At 42.9% G+C, this 22,640-nt stretch overlaps 11 protein-coding genes across 11 annotated transcripts; 6 read left to right on the top strand and 5 right to left on the bottom strand.

Moving 5' to 3' along the window:
* Nucleotides 1-135: 135 nt before the first annotated feature.
* ATC70_012379 (uncharacterized protein) lies at nt 136-1,692 on the bottom strand (the record flags this gene model as incomplete). Its single annotated transcript, XM_064831552.1, has 1 exon — nt 136-1,692. The coding sequence occupies one exon, from the start codon at nt 1,690-1,692 to the stop codon at nt 136-138; it is 1,557 nt and encodes a 518-aa protein (XP_064677832.1).
* A 179-nt stretch (nt 1,693-1,871) lies between these two features.
* ATC70_012378 (uncharacterized protein) lies at nt 1,872-3,803 on the bottom strand (the record flags this gene model as incomplete). The annotated part of the gene is made up of 3 exons (XM_064831551.1): nt 1,872-2,484; nt 2,538-3,254; nt 3,328-3,803. 3 exons carry the CDS (start codon nt 3,801-3,803, stop codon nt 1,872-1,874), a joined length of 1,806 nt encoding a protein of 601 aa, XP_064677831.1.
* Nucleotides 3,804-4,184: 381 nt separating this feature from the next.
* ATC70_012377 (Rab-GAP TBC domain-containing protein) lies at nt 4,185-4,484 on the bottom strand (the record flags this gene model as incomplete). Its single annotated transcript, XM_064831550.1, has 1 exon — nt 4,185-4,484. The coding sequence occupies one exon, from the start codon at nt 4,482-4,484 to the stop codon at nt 4,185-4,187; it is 300 nt and encodes a 99-aa protein (XP_064677830.1).
* A 2,549-nt stretch (nt 4,485-7,033) lies between these two features.
* PRO1_3 (Glutamate 5-kinase) lies at nt 7,034-7,973 on the top strand (the record flags this gene model as incomplete). The annotated part of the gene is made up of 4 exons (XM_064831549.1): nt 7,034-7,243; nt 7,310-7,605; nt 7,703-7,785; nt 7,846-7,973. The coding sequence occupies 4 exons, from the start codon at nt 7,034-7,036 to the stop codon at nt 7,971-7,973; spliced, it is 717 nt and encodes a 238-aa protein (XP_064677829.1).
* Nucleotides 7,974-8,115: 142 nt separating this feature from the next.
* On the top strand, nt 8,116-9,000 carry RPT6 (26S proteasome regulatory subunit 8; the record flags this gene model as incomplete). The annotated part of the gene is made up of 2 exons (XM_064831548.1): nt 8,116-8,385; nt 8,443-9,000. 2 exons carry the CDS (start codon nt 8,116-8,118, stop codon nt 8,998-9,000), a joined length of 828 nt encoding a protein of 275 aa, XP_064677828.1.
* Nucleotides 9,001-9,102: 102 nt separating this feature from the next.
* Nucleotides 9,103-10,312, top strand: ATC70_012374 (uncharacterized protein; the record flags this gene model as incomplete). Its single annotated transcript, XM_064831547.1, has 2 exons — nt 9,103-9,137; nt 9,193-10,312. 2 exons carry the CDS (start codon nt 9,103-9,105, stop codon nt 10,310-10,312), a joined length of 1,155 nt encoding a protein of 384 aa, XP_064677827.1.
* Nucleotides 10,313-10,366: 54 nt separating this feature from the next.
* On the bottom strand, nt 10,367-12,068 carry ENP1 (snoRNA-binding rRNA-processing protein; the record flags this gene model as incomplete). Its single annotated transcript, XM_064831546.1, has 3 exons — nt 10,367-11,329; nt 11,418-11,677; nt 11,723-12,068. The coding sequence occupies 3 exons, from the start codon at nt 12,066-12,068 to the stop codon at nt 10,367-10,369; spliced, it is 1,569 nt and encodes a 522-aa protein (XP_064677826.1).
* Nucleotides 12,069-13,087: 1,019 nt separating this feature from the next.
* Nucleotides 13,088-16,298, top strand: ATC70_012372 (Non-specific serine/threonine protein kinase; the record flags this gene model as incomplete). Its single annotated transcript, XM_064831545.1, has 8 exons — nt 13,088-13,133; nt 13,190-13,395; nt 13,455-13,613; nt 13,687-14,120; nt 14,177-15,087; nt 15,140-15,259; nt 15,314-16,006; nt 16,063-16,298. The coding sequence occupies 8 exons, from the start codon at nt 13,088-13,090 to the stop codon at nt 16,296-16,298; spliced, it is 2,805 nt and encodes a 934-aa protein (XP_064677825.1).
* Nucleotides 16,299-16,403: 105 nt separating this feature from the next.
* On the top strand, nt 16,404-17,075 carry ATC70_012371 (uncharacterized protein; the record flags this gene model as incomplete). Its single annotated transcript, XM_064831544.1, has 2 exons — nt 16,404-16,585; nt 16,640-17,075. 2 exons carry the CDS (start codon nt 16,404-16,406, stop codon nt 17,073-17,075), a joined length of 618 nt encoding a protein of 205 aa, XP_064677824.1.
* A 2,327-nt stretch (nt 17,076-19,402) lies between these two features.
* On the top strand, nt 19,403-20,551 carry ATC70_012370 (uncharacterized protein; the record flags this gene model as incomplete). The annotated part of the gene is made up of 1 exon (XM_064831543.1): nt 19,403-20,551. One exon carries the CDS (start codon nt 19,403-19,405, stop codon nt 20,549-20,551), a length of 1,149 nt encoding a protein of 382 aa, XP_064677823.1.
* A 55-nt stretch (nt 20,552-20,606) lies between these two features.
* On the bottom strand, nt 20,607-22,166 carry ATC70_012369 (uncharacterized protein; the record flags this gene model as incomplete). The annotated part of the gene is made up of 4 exons (XM_064831542.1): nt 20,607-21,786; nt 21,845-21,984; nt 22,052-22,068; nt 22,139-22,166. 4 exons carry the CDS (start codon nt 22,164-22,166, stop codon nt 20,607-20,609), a joined length of 1,365 nt encoding a protein of 454 aa, XP_064677822.1.
* Nucleotides 22,167-22,640: the final 474 nt, after the last annotated feature.

The following is a 22,640-nucleotide window of genomic DNA, read 5'->3' as shown; positions in this document are numbered from 1 at the left end:
GAGAATATCTTGATAGAGCGGGGCACAAAGAAGCGAGTAGCTCGAATATTCAGAAGCAACACGAAGACGCAGCCGTTGTTGTTGGCTATCAAAGATTAGGAACTTGTTTGCTGGAAATTTGGGATGACGCCGGAGTCAGTGATCATCGCTAAGGCCTATGAGAAGCTTGCGCAAAGGCAATTGCAGGATGGTCTGAACCGGAAGGAAATCCACTTGTTGAAGTCCACTGAAATCAAAATAGTTATACATGGCGAAGATAGAATGCCAAATAGAAAGATCCTTGTGTATCAGGGAGGACTTGCGGTATTCAGCATCGACGAAGGCCAAGTAAGGAAACTCTGATGACGCCGGTAGCAGTGATACGTGATAGAGCATGAAGGGACGCAGGAAGGACAGATATTTCTGCGGTTCAACGAGGTAATTGAGCCAGCGTGTTTGGAGGATCAATTGTTGAAGAGAAGGGTTGAGAACAGCAAGACCACCTCTGGACTTGGGTAGGAATATAAGTTCTTTGCGTAGTAATGGCCGCTTCTTCTTCCAGACAAATTGATAAACACAGGACTTTACGTTCTCTACAAACCGTTTGGTAGGCTTCAGCATGCGCAGACTGTACCACACCCAATTTTTGAGCAACGCAAGTAGGCCCTTCTTGGGTAGTAAACGAATACGCAGATCATGCCAGGAAGAGGGAAAGATACCCTTGAGAGCATCATTGTACAGCCGAAGGACAAGCTCTTTCAAACGGGTCATTTGAAATAGGAGCGATAGAAAAGGGTAGGCCAGACCATCACTACCAGGAGCTGCGGCCTTTGTTGAACGATTTGCCTGCTGCAGCAGCTCATCCAGAGTAATGGGATCCATCAACGATTGCTGTTCATCAACGGTCAGCACTTTCTCAAATGTCACAGTGTCCAAATATGCCTCAATGTCACTAGGCTCTACATGATCTGCTTTGTGTAGGTCGGTATAAAAATGCCATGCGAACGATTTCATATCTTCAGTATTGCCGGATACCCAAGGCTGCTCACCCGAAGTCTCTGTGCCTACCTGATCCACCTCATCACGATCTGATTCGAAATCATTGTCAGAGGAGTCAGTACTCAGTCCATCCAGAGATAGCCTCGTTTCATCTTGCTCGACACCAATATTGTCTGCACCACCAGTATCACCAGCATCACCAGCATCACCAGCATCACCAGCATCACCGTGAGCCACTGCAGTATCACCCAGATCGCCTTGAGCCGCATCTGTTGACGAGTTCCCGGTAACAACGTCATTGTTCACCACCTCTTGAGGGACCTCAGCACTTGGTCCACCATCGCCTCGATCTCTGTAGGAGTCGGAGGCTTGTAATGAAGCTATGTACTGTTGAGATGTTTGTTTTTGATGTAGTCGCTTCAAGTACCCAGCGGATTTCTCCCCTTTCTCAAGCCAAGTGTCCCCAGCCTTGAGTGCAGCAATATCCATCAGTTCCTGTTGTAATATCTGTAACATAGAGTCAATCCTTGGCAGTAGGATGCGGAGAGTAGCTTTGGGAGGCTTGGATCTCAATAGTCGATTCCGTTTGCGTTCCATATGCTTGATACTCATCCTACGCCAGTTCACATGTTTCACTCCAAACTTTTGGATAACCTTTCTAGTCACCGATTTGATGCGTTCCCACTGTTTTTGCGGTGTCATATCCACGTCCATTGTATCTATGGCTGTGTTGATTTTCTCTTCCAGCTGTTTCCTGAATGTTGGGTTGTTAGCGTAACATGGATTGCCTCTCCAAAATCCTGGGCCCAGTTTGGATTTTCCAAGTTTGAGAGCAACTTCAAGGATGGCATGATCCGACCAAGAGAGAGGAATAAATCCAACATTCGCATCGCTCAGCAAGTGTCGTAGCGCATGTCCAGCGTATATAAATCGATGGTGGATAAGGCACGTTGATAAGTTGGCACCGAATCCATGTCGTTAAGGATCAAGCAGTTGTGGAAGTGCTGATCTAAATAACTCAACCAATTCAGCGATGTCTTGACAATACGAGTAGCATTGGTGATGTCCCGCACATAATCATAATTGAAGTCCCCTGATATCAGTAGTCGTTCGAGTTCGATGGTCTCAGAAAGGGTTGAGAGCAGGTTGTAGATTGACTCGAAGAATTCCTGTCGAGGGCGATTGTCAGAAGTTGCTGGTGCATATAAGTTGAGTATGTAAAAAGGTTCATAAAAGTTGTGAGGGTGATGAACCTTGCAAAGTATGTATCTATCAGAATCATATAGGTGACTAGTAGCAATCTTGGTCAGTATAAAATCTGAAGAGAAGGAGGCAATACCGCAATAGTATGTCCATAAATATTGTGTAGCTTGTAGTTGTAATTCAATTGTAGTAATAGTAGTATCAGTAGCGTGAGTTTCTTGGAATGATATTGTGTTGAACTGTTGAAGTCGAATGTGGCGGAGGTATGATGATTGTGTTTGTGGATGGCCTACTTTCACTAGACTGTTGGAGTTCAGTGAAGCGTATTTAAATTGGATGTTCTTCGGCATAGTTACAACAATTTCTGGTGGTGAGCCGTAGAATCATTATAATTTGCGGGAGAAGCTACCGTGGAGTTGTCGTTGGTGTTGCTATCACCATTGTCAAAAGTCATGTGTGCTGGATGTTCCTCCTGTTCACGCTGGAGGTTGGCGACTTCGTCGTCAGTCGCTTCAATGTCGCTCATCAGTTCCGCCCCGTTCTCGGATTCGCTTGCTGATGGCTTGTGGTCATCATCGTCAGTATCCTCGTCCTCAGACATAGGCTTGACCTCTGGGGTGTTAGTTTGATCTGTGGAACCTGCCTGCTTCTCTGCCGTGAATTCTGGCTGCAAAATTGTCCGAGTTACTGTGGTGGTCTGATCACTTGACGTAGTGCCGAGTTGCTGGTTCTGGCGCTGCTGTCGCTGTCCCTGGGGTTGTGGCTTACCCGCATCCGAGTTCTGGATATTGCTTGGTGCCCACTTGGACTTGTCAGCTTCCGCAGAAGAGGTGGTAGATGGGATCTTTCGAGCCTTCTTGAATTCACGATCCGAGGATCCTTTCTTGGGTTTAGGGCAAGTATCTTGACGATGACCAATGTTATTACAATTGTAACATATAATGCGGGCCAATGCCTTGGGACATTCAAACTTCGTATGGCCCTCTTCGTGGCAGTAGCGACACCAAGTGGCCATGTCCGGGAAGGTTGCATGGCAAAATTCTTCAGCCTCAGAGGCGGTCTTCCAAGTAATGCTGTGATGCAGGGTTGGATAGTTGGCACCGGGTAATTGTTGAAGAATAGCATAGCCAGTGCCCATGAACCAACCCATAGACTGCTCGTAATTCAGCCCGAGGTCCAAAAATTCCTAGAGCCTTAGACAGTTCTTCCAACAATTGAGCTTGAGGAAGGAATGGAATATCCGTAAGAGAAAGTTGGATGAGCTTGCCTTCTCCATCGATTGCTTTGCATGGGAAGAGTCGAATCTTTGACTGTTCAGATTCGTAGAGAATACCTTCGGTTACGAAGCGATCGACAATCTCGTTGTTGGGATAGACTTCGATGTATCTTTGAGCATTCTTGCCCAAAAACTTGATGCCAAAGAAATTAGATGCTTTGTACTGTTGATCGATGGTCTGCAGATGCTGTTGTTCAGTCTTGTTAGGGATCTTGGAAATGTCAAGAAAATAACCATTGTCTGTTCGAGCATTTCTCCAAATTCGAGTCTTAATTTTGCCGTTTGTTGAAGTGGTTGTAGATGCGGTAGGCGTACCATTGCTGGCAGGAACAACCTCTCCATGCATGAGAGAGTGTGATGTGGTGGTAATGCGAGATTTGGCTGCGACAGCATAACTTTTTTTGACCAGGTACTGGTGTACCAGGTGGTTTCTGTTTTTTACTGGAAAAAGCCATGTGTATTAGGAAGCATTGGATGATAACTACAGTTTATATAGTCGAATATCACAAAATAGATCAATGAAGTCGAAAAGAGACAAAATCTGTCCAATCTTGAACAAAAAATAAAAATAAAAACTGAGTTTGAATAAATTTTGGCGGATGTCGCTGTTGTTGGCTAACCCAAATGCCTTTCTGATGATGACAATGATGATTGCGAAGCTGATTAAATGGGTATCAAGACTAAATTTTGAAGACTTGGTAATCAAAGCGAGGATAAATTATGGTCTTCAGAGAACGGGATACACTTTGAAGCTTTCCGGTTTGATGAACCATCGTTCCGCCAATTGTCTCATCAACTCCAGCATCACCAACTTGAACGACATCTGCTTCTGATCCAATGGCTTCAACAATGCCAATCTCAGCTCCACCAGCGCTTGATTCACTCTCTTTGATTTACCAGCATTTGATCCACCAACCTTTGGTGCAGCAGTTTGTGCCTTCGCTAGTTCCTTCTTCAAGTCGTCGATGAATGATTTGATATATTTCGCGACAGAAATTTTCTTCGCATTTCGTAATCGGTTAAACATGTGGTGAGTCCATTTTGATTATATGTCGTCCAGCTCTTTTTCCATCACTATTTGGACGTTGGGCACCACCTTGCTGAGTAACGACTTGGTTGAAGGCGTTATCTTACAGTCATCGACTGTGCTGGAGGATCCTGGCATTTTTTGGAACTCTTTCTATTTGTACTGGCATGCTATGTAGGCTTGAATCTTCAACAGCCCCATGACTCTATTGTCTGACTTTTTACTGGAAGAAACATGCTTGTGCCTCGTCTTTTTGGATCCTTCAACAAACTTTGTGGCCACAATGTCATTACTGACATTTGAGCTTTTGACAGCAGTAGCGGAAGAGGCCCTAAGGATGGAAGCATTGGGATCAAAACCTTGCTTGTGCATGAGAGAGAACCAGGTCGCCTTTTGCAGATAGGAATTGCGATGAACCAACAGTGCTGTAACAGTGATATATATATATCTATCTATCTAGAGCTGGTATAGCGTTGATTTGATCAGGTCACATATGCTGTCGTTCAAAAAGACCTTACATTATGTTCAAGAGCTCCATCTGGTAACATCAAGTCCCCACTATCGATGCTGTATATACAATTTCAGGAAATCATATCGAGTAAAAAGTGTCATAAGATGACTACACTAAAGTAAGATTGGTTGGATATTCTACTGTTTTCGCATAGATGCCTCTGTATCCAAAGCATGAACTATCGGTGATCTGAATCCCTACTTATGACCTAATTCTCCAAGCGCTTCTTTTTCTGAATATTTACCACCTACATAGTCTGCAGCGTATAGACAAATCAATGGAAAAGCAACGATAGAGATGCTTATTGCTTACATGCCTCCAATCAATCTCTTTATATTATCCTCTGCACTCCTATACGTTCTCAGACTCAAGCTACCATACAACACAATGTTGACATTTCGCAGCTCATATGTATAGAATATGCCAATGCAATACCAAATCATCTTGCAAGAACGACGTTCCTTAGTTGTGCACGGCGTAAAATTGAGAAGAGAGTGATAGCCGATGGTGCACATAGCAATATCCTGTAGGAAACAGGTTGCTTTTTTTTTTTTTTTTTTTTTTTTTTGTAGGGGAGCTCCACAATTTTTTTCTCTTCTTTTTTCTCTTCTTTATTCCTTTGAATATACATGAGTTTTGCAATGGATAGAGCCACAGAAGCAGCGGCCAATGACTTGGCTGAAGTGAGAAAGCTTATCGAAGGTATGAACGCTTTGGTGAACAGCCAACAGCAGCAACAGCAGCAGCAACAACAATTGCAAATGCAGCAACAGCAGCAATTGGAGTTGGAGAAGCAAAAAAAGTTACTGTTAGAGCAGCAGCAACAACAATTAGCGCAACAAAGACAACAGCAATTACTACAGCAACAACAGCAACAACAGCTGCAGCAGCAACAAATGCAACAACAACAGCAAATGCAACAACAGCAACAGCAACAGCAACAGCAACAGCAGCAACCAACCCCTTCTTTGAATGAGAATAACGCACAAACCTGGCCATCACAATCTACCCCACAAAGTGATGCATCTGCAAAGAGATCACAGTCTTTTAGGTAAGCCACGTTTAATCTATCTCTCTTTCCCCTGTAGTGTTAATGCTTTGATTTGCTTTGATAGCCCACAGCAAACACATCAACAACAGCAGCAACAAACCGAGCAATCCGTGTCTCAACAATCTCAAGCAGAGGCAGATGCACAACAACAATCTAATAATACCAACACTACTACTACAGCACAAGCTCCACCTAATGGCGTTATCATTGAGGTCAATCATTTGAGCTTTATCCGTACATTATATTTCCAATTATCTCGTAAGTACACTGTTGATACATCCCCTCCTTTTAAAATGTGCTTATCAGACAAAAATGATAGCTGATGCAACTATCGAGCCACTTGTTGCCTGGTTAAAGCTTTCGTTTCAAGACAATTCCATTTCTGGCATGGTGTTGCAATACAAAGGTTTTGATGGATTATGGAAATGTTTATTGAACAGGGACGATTCATTGAAGCGAGTGTTGAAGCAAAGCTTAAAGAACCATACTATGTTGCAAATGCGAGTGCCCCGAGAGCAAGATTTATTGAGTGTAAGTGTGTGTGTGTGTGTATGACTAAAGAGAGGCAGATGATATCTGACTTGATTTTCTTGTAGTCTGGGTATACCGATAAACGACTTTTAGCCTTGACAACTAGACCTACATTGATAGATCCACAAGCAGTGACATCTCCCACTGCCCCAGCAGCTACAACTACATCGCCAGCACCAGCTCATGCCTCTGCCAATTCGACTCCTGCTGCCAACACCGGCGCTTCTCCACCACCTCCACCTCGTGCTTCAGATGAAAACAAACTTCAATAAAATGCCATTTGTCTGATTGTAGTATTGTATGTCCATTCTCCTTTTGTGTGGTTGTCCTAAACGATGAGCACACATGAAGATTGTCACTTGTCCAATGTTTAATAGCCGCATAGTGTGTGTGTGTGTGTGTGTGTGTGTGCTGTGATTTATTGTTTCCCTTTTTCTTTCGTTTAATAAAAAAAACATGCAAAGAATCCCTTCACCTTCGCTTGAACCTCTTATCGATTCAAATCAAAACACAACAGCAGCCCAATCTTGGGATCAGCTTCGAAAAGAAGCCCGAACTCTGGAAGGAGAGATTGAGAACAAACTCGCGGTATTGACAAAGATTGGACAATCCACAGGTCTCGACAATACAGGACAAGAATCCGAGACAGAAGACTTGTTGAAAAAGGTAGTTAAGAACGATGGCACACAGCAGCAGCAGAATGGTGAATTGACACACAAACACACACTCTAGTTACAAGCCGTCATTACTGGCATGGGCGATTTCCTGGACAAACCCAGTGCAACACCCACCAATCCATCCATGATTCATTTATTGAGTCGACACAAAGACATTTTATACGACTATACCAAGGAATTTCGACGAGTCAAATCCAACATCAAGCAAGCAAGAGACAAAGCCAACTTGATGAACCAAGTGCAAGATGAAATCAGAACATTCAATTCAGGAAACAGAGATAATGCAGACTATTACCTGACAGAGCGTAATCGCATTGAGAGTTCGCATCGCATGACAGACATGGTGTTAGAGTGAGTAATTGGGTATTCAGAATACAAAAAGAGGAGCAGTAATTGACTAGCGTATATATATGTGTGTGTGTGTGTGTGTGTGTGTGTGGCTACATAGACAAGCTTATGCTACCAGACAAGATGTATCCAGACAAGGGCGTATTATGCACGGAGTGAATCAACGAGTTGGAGGCATCGTGAGTAAGTAACATTTCAGAGAATGGCTATTGTTATACATGTACCAACCAAACGACACGGTAGATCGTATACCTGGCATCAATAATATTATATCAAGAATCAATACGAGAAGAAAGCGTGATACGTTGATCATGGCAGGTGTCGTGTCTACTTGTACCATTCTCATCATTTTGTATTGGTTGCGTACCTAGATGTGTGCAGTTTATACAAATAAAAACGGAGTTTTTTGGGGGGCAAGAAATCAACTCATTACAAAAATCTAGTTGAAAAGAAAACATGTGCCTTGTTCCCCCTTTTAAAGTTTTTTTTTTTTTTTTTTTTTCATCACAAATCATGTCCAAACTAGCAAACGCTTTTGAACAGCAACAAGAAGAGTACATCCGTAGACCACCTCTTCATTTGCGCACATCGAAAAGCTCCACCATAAGACACAATCTCCTCTTATCGCCTACCAGAACAACCAGCGGTTCTTTGCGTGGAGGTCCAACCAGCAACAGCAGAAGAAGAACAAACAGTTTACACACAGCATCGCATCTCAAGAAGGAAAAGGACCTCAAACTGCTGCCAAGACTAGAAGAGGAGAATGCCAGTCTACCACCGCAGGTAAGCGTTTCGGCCACGACCCCACATTATCGATCCAAACTAACCCACCACACCCAGGATTCTGTAGAGTTCATTCTTGCTCAGATTGAAAGACAAAATGCAAAGCTAGACGAAGATCCAAAGTCAGTGTGTATTCAGTCAAATCAACTCAAATGCCACTTGTCTACGATTCAAAACCTGGCTGTAACTTTGCCGGATCAAGACGACGCTGCTGAAAAAGACAACATCGATTGGGAATTTTGGACCGCACTGACGGAAGATTTTAGTGCAGTGGCACTCAAGTTACCTCACCTCGTTTCAGCTAAATTACGAGCTGGCATTCCCGCCAAAGTGAGAGGTGTTATTTGGCAGGCCATGTCGCAATCTGCTTCCTTGAATCTGGAAACAGTCTATGGACAGTTGGTCGTGGAGCATTCGCCTTATGAGCGTATCATTCAGCGTGATTTAGCGAGAACGTTTCCTGGCATTGAAATGTTCAAGCAAGAAGGTGGTACAGGGCAACAAGCGTTGGAAAGAGTATTGAAAGCATACAGCTTGTATGACTCTTTAGTGGGGTATTGTCAAGGTTTGGCATTCTTGGTTGGACCTCTGTTATTGAATGTAGAGTCTCCCTAAATGTATACGTCTGTTTCATTCGCTCACCTCCCTCTCTCTCTCTTTTTTTTTTCTCTCTCTCTCTCTCTCTCTCTCTCTCTCTCTCTCTCTCTCTCTTTGTAGATGCCTGAACAACAAGCTTTCTGCGTATTTGTGAGGTAAGCAATAACAGGATCAGCTACACACATGGACGTCTAAACCCAATGCACCTAGAATTATGGAAACCTACGAAATGAGAACCATGTTTACCTTGAATATGGAGGGACTGCAGCTGCGGCTGTACCAATTCTCGAGTCTATTAGATCAGATTCTTCCTGATCTATCTGACTTTCTGAAGCTTCATGAGGTCAATGTGCCCATGTACGCATCGCAATGGTTTTTGACACTGTTTGCCTATGCGTTTCCTATGGAGCTGATCCTCCGCATCTACGATATCGTCTTTGCAGAGGGCGCTGCTGAAACAATCATGCGTGTATCCATCGCCATGCTCAAGCGCTCAGAAACAAAGCTCATGCAACTCACAGAATTCGAGGATATTTTGGACTTTTTATCAAACAAGCTGTACGACGCCTACAACAACGACCCCACTCAAGTCATTTCTGACGCCGTGGAACTCAGTGGACTCATTACAAAGGAAAAGATGGATCACATTGCAGAGACCTATGTCACCGAATTGGAGCAAGAACAGAAACAAACCGAGCAAGTGTTGGCAGTGCGATTCAATTTCTGGTCCAAGAACCCCAAAGAAACACGCCGAAACAGCAGAAAAAAGAAGACCATGTCCTGGTACAGCAGTGCACCACCAAAAAAGTCAATGGATTCAGATCGAGCCTCTATTTCATCGCTGCGAGAGCCCGATGTATCACAACTGCACCATCAAATTGAAGATTTGCTATTAGCACTCTCTCAAACACAGCGAGAGACGATTGAATTGAAAGACGATTTAATGCAAGCAAGATTGGACAAGATGGATGTGGAAGCAGAGCGAGATGCGCTCAAGTTGACCATGGAGAGCGCATTTCACAACACCAAATATGAGCGTGAATGCATGGAATTAAGAAAGGAAAACAGCCAACTCAAGCAAGAAAACGAGGATTTGCAGCACCAACAAGCCATGTCAAAAGACGCATTGACAGCACTGGTTGAGCGCATGTTGGATATGAAAAACAGAGTGGATATACTCGAACAGGAAAACTTCAAGGCAAATCAAGAATGCCAGCGCTTAGAAAAGGATAGAAAACGATTACAGATGATATTTAATACCAACACATCCATGCATGATTATACCAACAAGAGCAACTCTTCTTCTTCTAGTTCCTCTGTTAAGAGTTGATGATGGGATTATATTTATACAAAATAAAATAAAATACAAGTGATATATCTAGTTTCATGATGATGATGATAATGATAACTGTTCAGGTTGACAGCAATAGATATTTCTGACCCATTCTGTGTCTAATATTTCGTTGGAAGTAATACGCTTCTTTGGATTTGGATCCAACATGCGATAGACAACCTTTTTGGCCTGAATATCAATCCCTTCTAATGTGTCAAATCGTCCTTCTTTCGCCCTCTTTCGAATCGTCTCCCTCGCCTTGAGTACACCTGCTTCTCGCTTGGCTTTTTCTCGAATTCTCTCTTCTTCCGTCAAGGTCTTTTCCAATTTTTTTCGCTGGCAATGCTCTCGTCTGGCGTTTTCGCGCTCTTCGTCTAGCAACTGTCTGAATTTGAGATACTTGTCGTAGGATTGATCTTGGCCGCTTTTGGCCACTTGCCACAGATGTGTTGCTTTTCTCATGGCCATGTAAATGATACCACAGCTCCAGACATCGACTTGGCGCGCATCGTAGTTTTGCTCGATAAACTCCTCTGGTGCAATGTACGGCTCTGAACCAACAAGGCCCTTGATCAAGTGGATCTTGGAGCATGCTTCTTCATCGTCGTCTTCCTCACCATCACTGTCTACCGTTGCGCCCTTGAAACAAGCAGCTGATCCAAAGTCTGAGATTTTGAGGCATCCATACGTCGTCAACAGCAAGTTTTCAGGCTTCAAATCTCGGTGTGCAACACCAATATTATGCAGATAGGTAACACCCCGTATTAATTGCTTGAAGAAACAATTGGCCTCTGCCACCTCCAAACCATCAGGTGAATCATACAAGACATCAAACAGATCTCCACCGCCACTGTATTCCATGACCTGGCAGAATATAGGCGACACCTCGTTTTGTGGTAGAATATCAAACGTCTGAATGACATTGATATGGTGCATGGTGGATGAGATGTAGTACTCTGAGGTGAGTCGATTGATATAGTCTTTGGCTGTTTCTTGAGCTCTTTTACGGAGTTCCTGCGTGTGTGTGTGTGAATGTGTACGCAAAGAGAATGAGTGATTTATATAGTATAGAGTGAATTGAATGAGGCAATTTCCAACTAACCTTGACGGCGTACAAGCGCTCACCTGTTCCATCCACCTTGTGAGCCACCCTGACGACGCCCGATGTACCTTTTCCTATCGTCTCTTGACACGTGCCCCACTTTTCAGCCAGAGTTATTTCGCTTGGTTTGCGATGCAGACGCACATCTAATGCAGCTCGCTCCTTCATGATCTCTTCCAATGATACCTTGCGTTCGGCCCATTGAGTGAGACGCAACGACTTGTTGGCAATACCTGTCACCAGGCCATTCAACGAAGCAGCTATCCGATTTTGAGCCGGCTGTGTCAAATGATGTATATGCGTACCATCTTCTAAAAGTTGGAATCGACGCACGGCGTCGCTGGAAGTGCGCTGAGACAAGGGGGGTGAGTTTGAAGGGTGTGTGCTGGTAGAGTTGGATTGCTGAGGAGATAGTGGAACAGTGGGGCTCGTAGCGGGTAGAATGTGATGAGATGAGATGCTCTGGCGACTACTGCGACGACTGGCGATCGAAGGTTGGTCGGGTATGGTCTCTGTGGTGACTACAGTGTTATGATAAACTGGAGGTGCTGGAGTCTTTGCCGTTGTAATATGCGTATCTTTGGGTGTGATCACTTCCTTTTTTACGTGATGACCTCTTTCCTTGTTGAACAGCGATTGAAAGAACCCCATTGTGTATATGTGTATTTGAATGTTCGAAAGAGAGAAGAGAGAGAGAGAGAAGAATCCAAAACTCAAAAAAATTTATATCTCTATTCAAAATGAAAATGCTCCGTTGGTTTCATTGGATGGTGCTCTATGGATGGATGGGTAGATATTATCCGTTTTGAGAATTGATGATCAGTAAAAGGTGCAAATGACAAGAGAATGACCTGCCTGTTTTATGCAGTACAGTGTCATCAAGTGCCAGTAATCCAGCATAAAACAGTCTTTTCAGCCCTTGAACTGATGCTTACAAATGTTGCTTATTACTAATGGATGTTCCCTGTGCCATCTCTCCGAGCATTGCTTACATGACAAATCAGATCATGGAGTGTATCACACCAGATGCTGTGAAAAAGAACCGACATCCCTTTATTAGGCGGTGTTGCATTGTTAATCAATATTGTGTCATTGTTTATCTTCATTTTAGGCCTTTGGTGCCGTACATCTTGTACGCTCGTCTGAATCCTTGAGTAGAGCATCTATGATGTATTTGCATGTAACTGGAAACAGTTGATCTTGCATCAAATAGAGTGATGCCAAATGTTTTGAATGCTGCTTTGAGTGGGTCCAAAGAATGTCTCGAAATCATTTGACCTTCCATCACCCAAGCTTATTCGGTGCGGGGAGGTAGCTTTGCTCTCTAAACCACTCTTTTGTGAGAGATGCAAAATAGATCTATTGCTCGCTTGAAGATGGCTGACTCGAGTAGCATAGCAAGCCTCGCCTTTAAACATTAAACATAGATTTCTGTCAAAAAGTGATAAATTACTCACCACCACATTTGGATCCAGGATGTTTTTGAGAGCCTGGCAACGTAGAGACCAAATGCCGCTTTGAGTAACCTAACGCCTACAAACTTCAAAACGTCTTTTCCTTGTTCTTCTAATTTTAGGGTTTATTTCCTTTACCCCTCCTCATTGGCAAAGGAAATCTTTTTTACTTTTTGTTTAGCTCTTTGTATTTTCGGTTATTCACACATAGACGCCATGAGCTACAGCAAAAAGTACAACGAGGACGGGCCAAAAGGAGGAGGTAATATGACACTATACCACAACAACATCCAGATGCTTATCCTGTTTCATTTGCAGTCAGTCAAGTTGGGCAGTACTATCATATCGACAAAACTACCGTATTGCAACAAGCTCGCATCTTTAACGACTCTCGCATCAACAACAAGAAATGCAGAATCCTATTGACAAAAATTGTATTTCTGCTGTATACCAGCGAGCCATTCTCGGTGCAAGAAGCAACAGACCTCTTTTTCAATGTCATCAAGCTATTTTCTTCCAAAGATGTGAGTGAAGGGAGCGATTCTAGCTATGAAGCCTTATGGTTGACCTTTTGTTCCTATAGACATCCCTGCGCCAAATGATGTACCTTGTCATCAAAGAGCTTTCAGGTATTGCTGAGGATGTCATTATGGTAACCCAATCACTTATCAAAGACATACAGTCAAAACAAGACACTGTATACAGAGCTAATGCTATTCGTGCCCTGTGTTTGATCACAGATGTAAGTGTGTGTGTGTGTGTGTGTGCTGTTTCTTGCAAATCAAACGCTTATTCTCATCACGTTTCTATGATAGCCCGCCATGATACAAGGCATTGAGCGCATCCTGAAAGCGTCTATTGTAGATAAAGTGCCGTCTGTATCTTCAGCAGCTATAGTATCATCCTACCACCTCTACCATGTGGCCAAAGATATCGTCAAACGTTGGACAAACGAGGTGCAGGAAGCTGTCAATCAAAAGAAACCCTCGGGTCGATCAGCTGCTGCCATTTACTTTACTGCTGGGCAATCCAAACAGCCTCAACCAATTGTATCCAACAGCAACATCAGCCAATACCATGCCATCAGTCTGTTTTACTTGATCCGTCAACATGACAAGATGGCAGTGACCAAAACAGTACAGCAATATTCAGGCACAGGTGGATCAAACAACAGCCAAACACTCAGAAACCCAGCTGCTGTATGTATGCTGATTCGATTTGCGGGCAAGATTGTCCAAGACGACGCAGGGTAAATGAGAAGAGAGATGAGCGATTTACGACGCAACGTGCTCATAGTGTCTGTAGATCCACACAAAGAATATTCATGATTTTAGAGGGCTTTTTACGCCACAAGAACGAAATGGTCGTCCTGGAGGCAGCCCGTGCCATTTGCAACATACCTAATATCCCAGCCAAGGCAATTATTCCTGCAATTACTAGCTTGCAGGTCTTTTTATCATCACCCAAGCCCACCCTTCGGTTTGCAGCCATTCGAACTCTGAACAGTGTGTCTATCGAGATGCCTGCATCTGTTGCACCCTGCAATCTTGACGTGACCCAACTCATTGGCGACCAAAATCGCAGCATTGCCATATTTGCTATTACAACGCTCCTCAAGACGGGCAACGAGAATTCTGTCGATCAATTAATGCAGCAAATCAACGGGTTCATGCTAGATATTGCTGATGATTTCAAAATCATTGTGGTGAATGCGATTCGGTCCCTGTGCCTTAAATTCCCTGCCAAGCAATCCACTATGCTCACTTTTCTAGGGAATCTCTTGCGTGATGAAGGAGGATATAGCTTCAAAAAGACGATTGTGGAGGCCATAATGGCGATGGTGCAGCACATCCCCCAATGTCGAGAGGCAGCCTTGTCTCAACTATGTGAATTCATTGAGGATTGCGAGTTTCCCAAACTGTCAGTTTGTATTTTGCACCTGTTGGGGCAGCAAGGTCATAAGATGAGCACACCCACAAAGTACATTCGTTACATCTACAACCGAGTCATCCTTGAGAATTCAATTGTGCGCGCAGCTGCTGTGAGTGCATTGGTTAAATTCGGTATTTACGGACGTGATGCGTCAGTCAAACAGAGCGTGGTTGTGCTGTTGACTCGATGCTTGAATGATGTGAATGATGAGGTCCGTGATCGTGCTACACTGTATTTGGCCATGCTGAAGAATGAACAGCTTGCCAAGACTTACGCAGCCAGTGGTAAGCAGGAGGGACATGGACGAGCAGACACACTTACTAAGCGCTTTCATAGATGCCACTTATCCACTGGCAACACTGGAATCCAAGCTCTTGGAGTATGTTGACTCCCATGAAAATGCCAAGCAATTTAATTTAAGTGCAATGCCAGTTATCAGTAGAGCTGAAGAAGATCGTAAGCTTATACAGTTTTATATACATTGGATTTTCTCCCTAATATTCTTTGTAGACACACGTGCAAACACCACTTCATCTTTAGCACTACTGTCAAGTAATCAACAGGGAGGTTCTTCTTCTTCTTCTTCAGGCGCCAAAAAGAGCACTGCCCCTGCATCCGTAGGTTTCCAATACGGAGAAAAACTGTCATCTATTTCTCAATTCGCCCACTACGGTACACTCTTCAAATCCACAGCAGCGATACATCTGACAGAGGAGGAAACAGAGTACACCGTGTCCTGTATCAAGCACATCTTTGACAAGCACATTGTGTTCCAATTTGATTGCACAAACACACTGAACGATCAGGTATTGGAAAATGTTCATATGATGATGCAGCCAAATATCGATGAGGAAGGAGAGGCGGTAGGGCTTATTCAGGTGGCAGACATTCCAGCTGATCGACTCGAATATGGTGTAACCCAATCACTGTATGTTGCATTTGAGCAGCAAGACCCTGACGATGAGCTTGCTACGCATGCTGTGTTTAACAATACCTTGGTATTCCAAGTCAAGGATCGCGATCCCACAACAGGAGAAGCGGATCCTGAGGGGTACGATGATGAATACCAAGTAGAGGCTGTGGAAGTTGCTACCAATGACTATATTCGGCCGGATTACATTGAAGACTACGAGCTATTACTAGATCAAAATCCAGTGGTAGAGACATTTGCACTGGACAAGGCCAAGGCGCCCAGTCTCAAAGGTATGTGTGGTTGGGGATAGCCTTCAGATGTTGCATGGAATTGATTCAATTTCTAGCTGCCTGTACATCTTTGATCAGTCTCCTGGGCATGCAACCTCTGGAAGGCACTGAGGATCCTAAAAATAATAATAACCTACATGTCTTGCTGTTGTCTGGAACATTTTTAGATGGAACCAAGATAGCATGTAAATGTAGAATGGCCTTTGATGCCGCACATGGTGTCGCTTTTCAAGTTACTGTCTCTAGCCAAGATGAATATGTATCACAATTTGTGCTTGTAGCAATTTCATAAATATAATGACGTGAATGTAGCAACCTGGTGTCCTTATTTATATCCCTCGTTTCTGTTCTCTTCTTCCTCTTTCTTCTTTCCCTCTTTCTATCACTCTATAAAATTATGTCTGTCCTTGCTGTGCATCCGTTTGATAACACCAACCATGCCAATGTTCATACAAATCTTGTTAGCATAGGTGCACAGCATTCTTATTTCTTCTACCAGCAATTAAACTCAAACGCAAAACCCAGCACATGTCTTCAAAAGCCAAAGCAAATCATTCCTTCCATCCCAAGAAAGCACTTGTAAGTCTCTTGTAATGAGTGGTTTATTGGCATTGCAATTGACCTGTTTGATAGCAAAGCACCCAAAAACTCATCCCTATCACCTATTCGAAGCCAGAAAGTAATGCCCAAAGAATCCATCACAACAACGAAACCCACAGCGACCAAAAATCCCATCAGACTCATTCCAAAACGCCCTTATCCACTTGTAACAACATTTTCATCCCCTGCATCTCTTCAAACAACCACCCCAAAAAGACAGAGAAAAGTGAGTTTTGATGAAAAAGTCGTTGTTGTCTGCACCATTTTCGATGAAGACGCTGATCTGGATCAACAACAACAACCCACCGAAATGAGGAGACACTCGACTGGCGAAACACAGCCCAAATCCATCCTTGTTATACCACCACCGTCTTACAATACTGCATCAAATGCACTGACACTGCCACCCATCAAGCAGAAAATCACTAGATCATTAAAGCAATTCAAAAATCGATTACTATTTGTTTAATGAAAAGGGAATATCACATGTGGAATTTATCTCACGTTCTTGAAATTCACTTGACTTGTAAATTGTATAGTCGAATAAAAGAAAAATGGCATTTGATCTCTCTTCTGTTCATGATTCAAAGTCTCTGCATGGTTGCTGTCGATTCATTTCTGTGCATGTCTTTGATGGCAAGAGTGTTGGGTGTTGGCATGTATCAACATTGCAGTGATACAGCGGATACATACAAGGCAGTAGGACATGTTACATGGCCTTGTAAAAGATTGCTGGCTTTTGGTGTGGCGAAAGCATCATGAGACAAAGCCAACATTTCGTTGATACTCTAAGCCTTGGCCGGCATTGTTTCTGGATTTGCAATGTCGTAGTCCACAGTGTATGGAACCAATTAGCATGATGATTTCAGCTAGAATTTTAGCTCGATTAAAACGAATTTAATCGATCTGCCATGCCAAATTAGACCATATGAACTAGACTGCATGCTATTACTGCTTCTTTCTGTAGTATGGATGTTACGCCTGAGCAAACTTGGCCTGAGTATTGTAATACTGACGTTGTCTAAATAGAGCAGTACTCTTTGCTTATTCGCATAGCTTAGCATTTAGTCCAAGATCAATGATTTATCAAGTTAAGCTTGTTTTGAATCAGAACAGTAAGTAGTTGCAAGTGTGGCAATTAGACTACCGGTAGGTGTTTCGTTTCGTAAGCACAATATAGTAAATCAAGAAATGCGTTTGAATTAAAAACTTGAAAAACATCTTGGCTTTACTAAAGTGGCCATATAAGGATAATTTTGTAATTGTCTTCTGATTAAATCAAGGAGATTGCGGTTATTGACTTTTGACTACTATACCGTTGCTTTCGATTAAGGTTTTCATATTGATTGCAACCGTTTTAATCAACTTTATTGCGACTAGACAATCTGGTGCTGACGCTTGCCTGTTGGGCTATGCAGCTATTTGACACTGTGCCATTGCTAGCAAATATTGAGGCGTATCTCGAATCAATGCAGTGAATACGGCACTCACGTTTTTATTGATCTTAAAACCAGAACAATGAGATAATATGGGGTGCTTTAGATTAAGGCTTACTAGGATATACCATTGATGGTCGTAGGCTCGCAGCTGATTCAACTGGTTTGCAGCTTTTTGAAAAGAGTACTGAGTTGGTAGGATGCTCAATTAGCATTCTTCAAGGAAGAGTCTCAGTCAGTAAGCATTTCTCAGAAAGTGAAAGTGATTTACTGGTTCAACCGTAACGACAATGCCAAACATATATCCAGCGTAAAACTTGGCTGCTACTGTAAGACCGACTACTTAATACACATTTACACTAAAGAGTTGCTATAGAGATTTATATGGAAGTGTCGCTCATCACATGTTCATTGAAAGAGCTCCATATCGGCAATGGCCAAAATGAGTGTATTCAACGCTGGATTCGTTGTAAGCAGCAAAACTTGTTAAAAGCAACAATATATCATGTCCCGCTGATCCCAGCATTGATACTTTAGCTCACCAGAAACCCTCAGATCGCCAAGTTTCTGCAGAAAATTAGTGATATCGTAGCTGATAGAATTGTAATGGACAGCCTTGCTGCTGACGGCCTCGAATTAGTAAACAGTACTAGGATATGGCTTTATTCAAGTGCAACCCTCAGCATCGCATCTTCTCGTTGCCATGGTAACGGCTATAATCTCAAATGGCATGCTAGTGTTGCCTTGATCCGTTAACTGTATTTACCACGTATTGTACTTCTTCTAGCCAAGATCAGTACAGGAACCGAAAAGGCATTCAGAAACACACGTGACGCGCAAGATGCTAGATTTGGGACAATGTTATGTCAATTGATTCATATGAATCATACTTCGGATACCGTTATTGGTATTGCAGACCATTTATTCGCATCTCTGCTGGAAAGCATTCCAATGCAACAAGTGCCAAAACCAGTTCCATGAGAGTAAACAAGTGTCAGATAAGCAGTTTGCTGGCCATGATCAAAAACTCGTTTCATTCTTGTTGGCATTTACCACTTTACGGAGATAATTTTTTTCATTGTGGTTGTGTTAAAAGACTGATAGAGTCAACGCTCACTGCCTCGATTGTTGGCCACGGGAGCAATTGAGTCACTGAAAATTTAGGGTATTGTTCAAAGCTATTGATTGTTATGAATTAGCCAAAAACGGCTTGTCTTTATTGGAATTGGACGATAAATATTATAAGGCATTTTATTATTTGATCCTCCCTGTTTCTTTCCTTCTTCCTCTTGATGAGCCTTTTTCAATGTCACACATTAAAATTAGCAATAAGCTCTTCTTGTGCAATCAACTTTTTATCATGTCTGACCCAAACAATCCAACATTAAAACGAAAGAAGCGTCCTTTAACGTCTCCAACACGTTTAAAAAAGAATGACATGATTAGAATACCACAGGATAACCCTCAAAGCACGTCTCTGAAGAAGAGAAAACGCAAGTTGAATACTCTTGCCACAGACAAACCTCTTTTGACCGAAAGAACCAGTTCATCCTCTCCTCCACCAAATACGCCCACTCCTCTTGCCACAATCACTACTGCCTCTACCGCTTCATCACAACCAGCAGCTCCGCCAAAGAGATCTCTTCGTGCTGCATCACAAGCTATCGCAAAGAGAGAAAGGGAAAGAGAGATCCAGGAAGCAAAGGCTCCTTCTCCACCACCAACAGCAACTGAAACGAGTCCTGAAAAAACGCCTGTGATAAAAAAGAAACGAAAGCTGCACACTCAAAAGGTACTCATTCCCAAAACCTCCTCATCTCAAGAATACGAAGAAATTGGAGACGATAGCTACGATAAATATTTGGATAACAATTGTCCTGCCCCCATCACCACAGCTCCTACAAGAGTATCTGCACGACAGAATCCTTTGATATTACAAAATATACCCTCAAAAGTTGAACCAAAACCAGCAATTGTCATTGGCGTTCCCACAAGAAAGAGAAAGCTAGGGCGCACAACCTCTACTTCTGCTGCTAGATCTACAACGAGAAAAACAGAAAATGCTGGCGATGCCACCACAGAACCAGACGAGGAAATCACCAGGGCAAAATCTTCTATACTCGATTTAAGCCAACATACAATCATACCCAATGAAAGCTACGTGGCGCATTTACCGCAGAGCAGCACTAGTCGAAGAAGGAGATCCACAACTACGGAATCAGCAAGCACGGTGATATCCTTGTCCATTGAGAGCGTCACTAGCCAAAGCAACATTGATCCCGTACCAGCATCACCGCCGGATGCCATGTACACCATGGATAGTTATACCACAAAAAGCTCGCCTACTATATTTTATGATGCTATATCAGATTTTGAAGACATGAATATTGATGATAGTAGCATGGCCGATGAAGAGGCCATGATGATGATGACTGATGTGAAGGAGGAGATTTCATCGCAGCAATCCTCTGGTAGTTTTTGGGGATCCATATTAAAGCCATTCAAATAATAAAACGGTAGTTTATTTCGTAATGATATTCAAGCTAAATGGGAAAGGGGCATGTTTATTCCTCCAGTTGATCTTCTTCGAGCAAATCGTCCTCCTCAAGGTAATCTTCGTCTTCCAAGAGCTCCTCATCGGCAGTAGCTTCTTGATATTGTTGGTACTCAGAGACAAGATCGTTCATGTTGGATTCGGCTTCGGTGAATTCCATTTCATCCATACCTTCACCAGTGTACCAATGCATGAAAGCCTTTCTTCTAAACATGGCAGTGAATTGCTCATTGACACGCTTGAACAATTCTTGGATAGCAGTGCTGTTACCAATAAAGGTGCCAGACATTTTAAGGCCCACAGGAGGAATATCACAAAGGGATGTCTTAACACTGTTGGGAATCCACTCGACAAAGTAGGAGGAATTCTTTTGCTGGACAGCCAACATTTGATTTTCGACTTCCTTGGTAGACAGGCGACCGCGGAAGATGGTAGCAACAGTCAAATAACGGCCATGACGAGGATCAGAAGCAGCCATCATGTTGCGAGCATCAAACATTTGAGCAGTCAATTCAGGCACACTCAAATTACGGTACTGTTGAGAGCCAAATGCAGTTAATGGAGCGAAACCAACCATAAAGAAATGAAGACGAGGGAAAGGAACCATGTTGACGAATGTCTTTCTCAAATCGCTGTTTAATTGACCTGGGAAACGCAAGCTGGTAGAGACACCCGACATGACGGCAGACACCAATTGATTCAAATCACCATAACCAGGATTAGACAATTTGAGAGTTCTAAAGCAAATGTCGTAAAGAGCTTCGTTATCAATACAGAACGTGGCATCACAATTCTCTACAAGTTGGTGAACTGTCAAGACGGCATTGTAAGGTTCAACTACAGTGTCAGAGACCTTGGGTGAGGGGACAACAGAGTACGTGCAAAGCATACGATCAGGATATTCTTCACGAATCTTGGAGAGCAAGAGAGAGCCAAGACCTGAACCAGTACCACCACCTAATGAGTGGCACAATTGGAAGCCTTGCAAGCAATCTGTGTGCTCTGCTTCTTTACGGATGATGTCCAAGACGTTTTCCACGAGCTCAGCACCTTCAGTATAGTAGCCCTTGGCCCAAGAGTTACCAGCACCAGATTGACCAAAGATGAAATTGTCAGGACGATACAGCTTACCATAAGTGCTACCGCGAATGGCATCCATAGTAGCAGGTTCGAGATCAACAAGAACAGCTCTACAGAGACTGCATGTGAGAATTCATTGTTTTGCATATTTGTGTGTAAATCTCTTGCCTTGGCACGTATTTGCCAGCAGAGCCTTCATTGTAGTATACATTGATACGTTCTAATTGTAAATCGTTGTCGCCAGCATAGGCACCAGTTGAATCAATGCCGTGCTCTTGACTGATACTCTCCCAAAACTTTTGGCCAATCTGCATTGTGTAGATTTTGACGTTAAATGACGTTTGATCTAGATTGTGTTTAAGAATCATGACTTGCCTGATTACCACATTGACCTTTTTGTTTTCATAATGTTATACAGTGAGTCGTGTGTGAGATGGCATGCTTTGATTGTGCTTTTAATACCTGCTTGAACATGAATGATTTCTCTCATATTGATTTAGTATTTTGCTTGATGTGAAAGGGAAAAAAAAAGGTGTTGATGAAGGAAAAAGAGTGAAAGAAAGAGAAGGAAAAGGAAAAAAGAACGTGCAATAGTATTTTTTTAGTGCGGTTCCTTTTGCAGATACACACACATGCAAAAACATGTAAAAACTTGATAGATACACACTAAATTGATATCACCAATGCTGTAACAAATTGCTATTTTTATTAGTTGAAGTGATGGAAGGCCTGTCGGATTTCAAACGCAATCGGCCGTTGTGCAATCAAATAAATAAAGCTGCCATTTTGCAGGAAATCTCTAGAGACAAGGGGGACGGATTTAGAAAAAAAAAGGGGTACAAGGGGATCAAGGCACCATTTCTCATGGCTGTCGCTTTTTTCATTCACTGAGGGTTTTAGTATTCAAATGAACTGTCATTTAGACTAAGTTTTTTAGCTCGCTGTCGAGCCATTTAAAGAAGAA

Source organism: Mucor velutinosus (genome assembly GCF_035048745.1).
Source record: "Mucor velutinosus strain NIH1002 chromosome Unknown tig00001569, whole genome shotgun sequence".
NCBI classification, from domain to species: domain Eukaryota; kingdom Fungi; phylum Mucoromycota; class Mucoromycetes; order Mucorales; family Mucoraceae; genus Mucor; species Mucor velutinosus.
The sequence above is the reverse complement of the archived record's forward strand: the minus strand, read 5'-3'. Positions and strand labels throughout refer to the sequence as shown.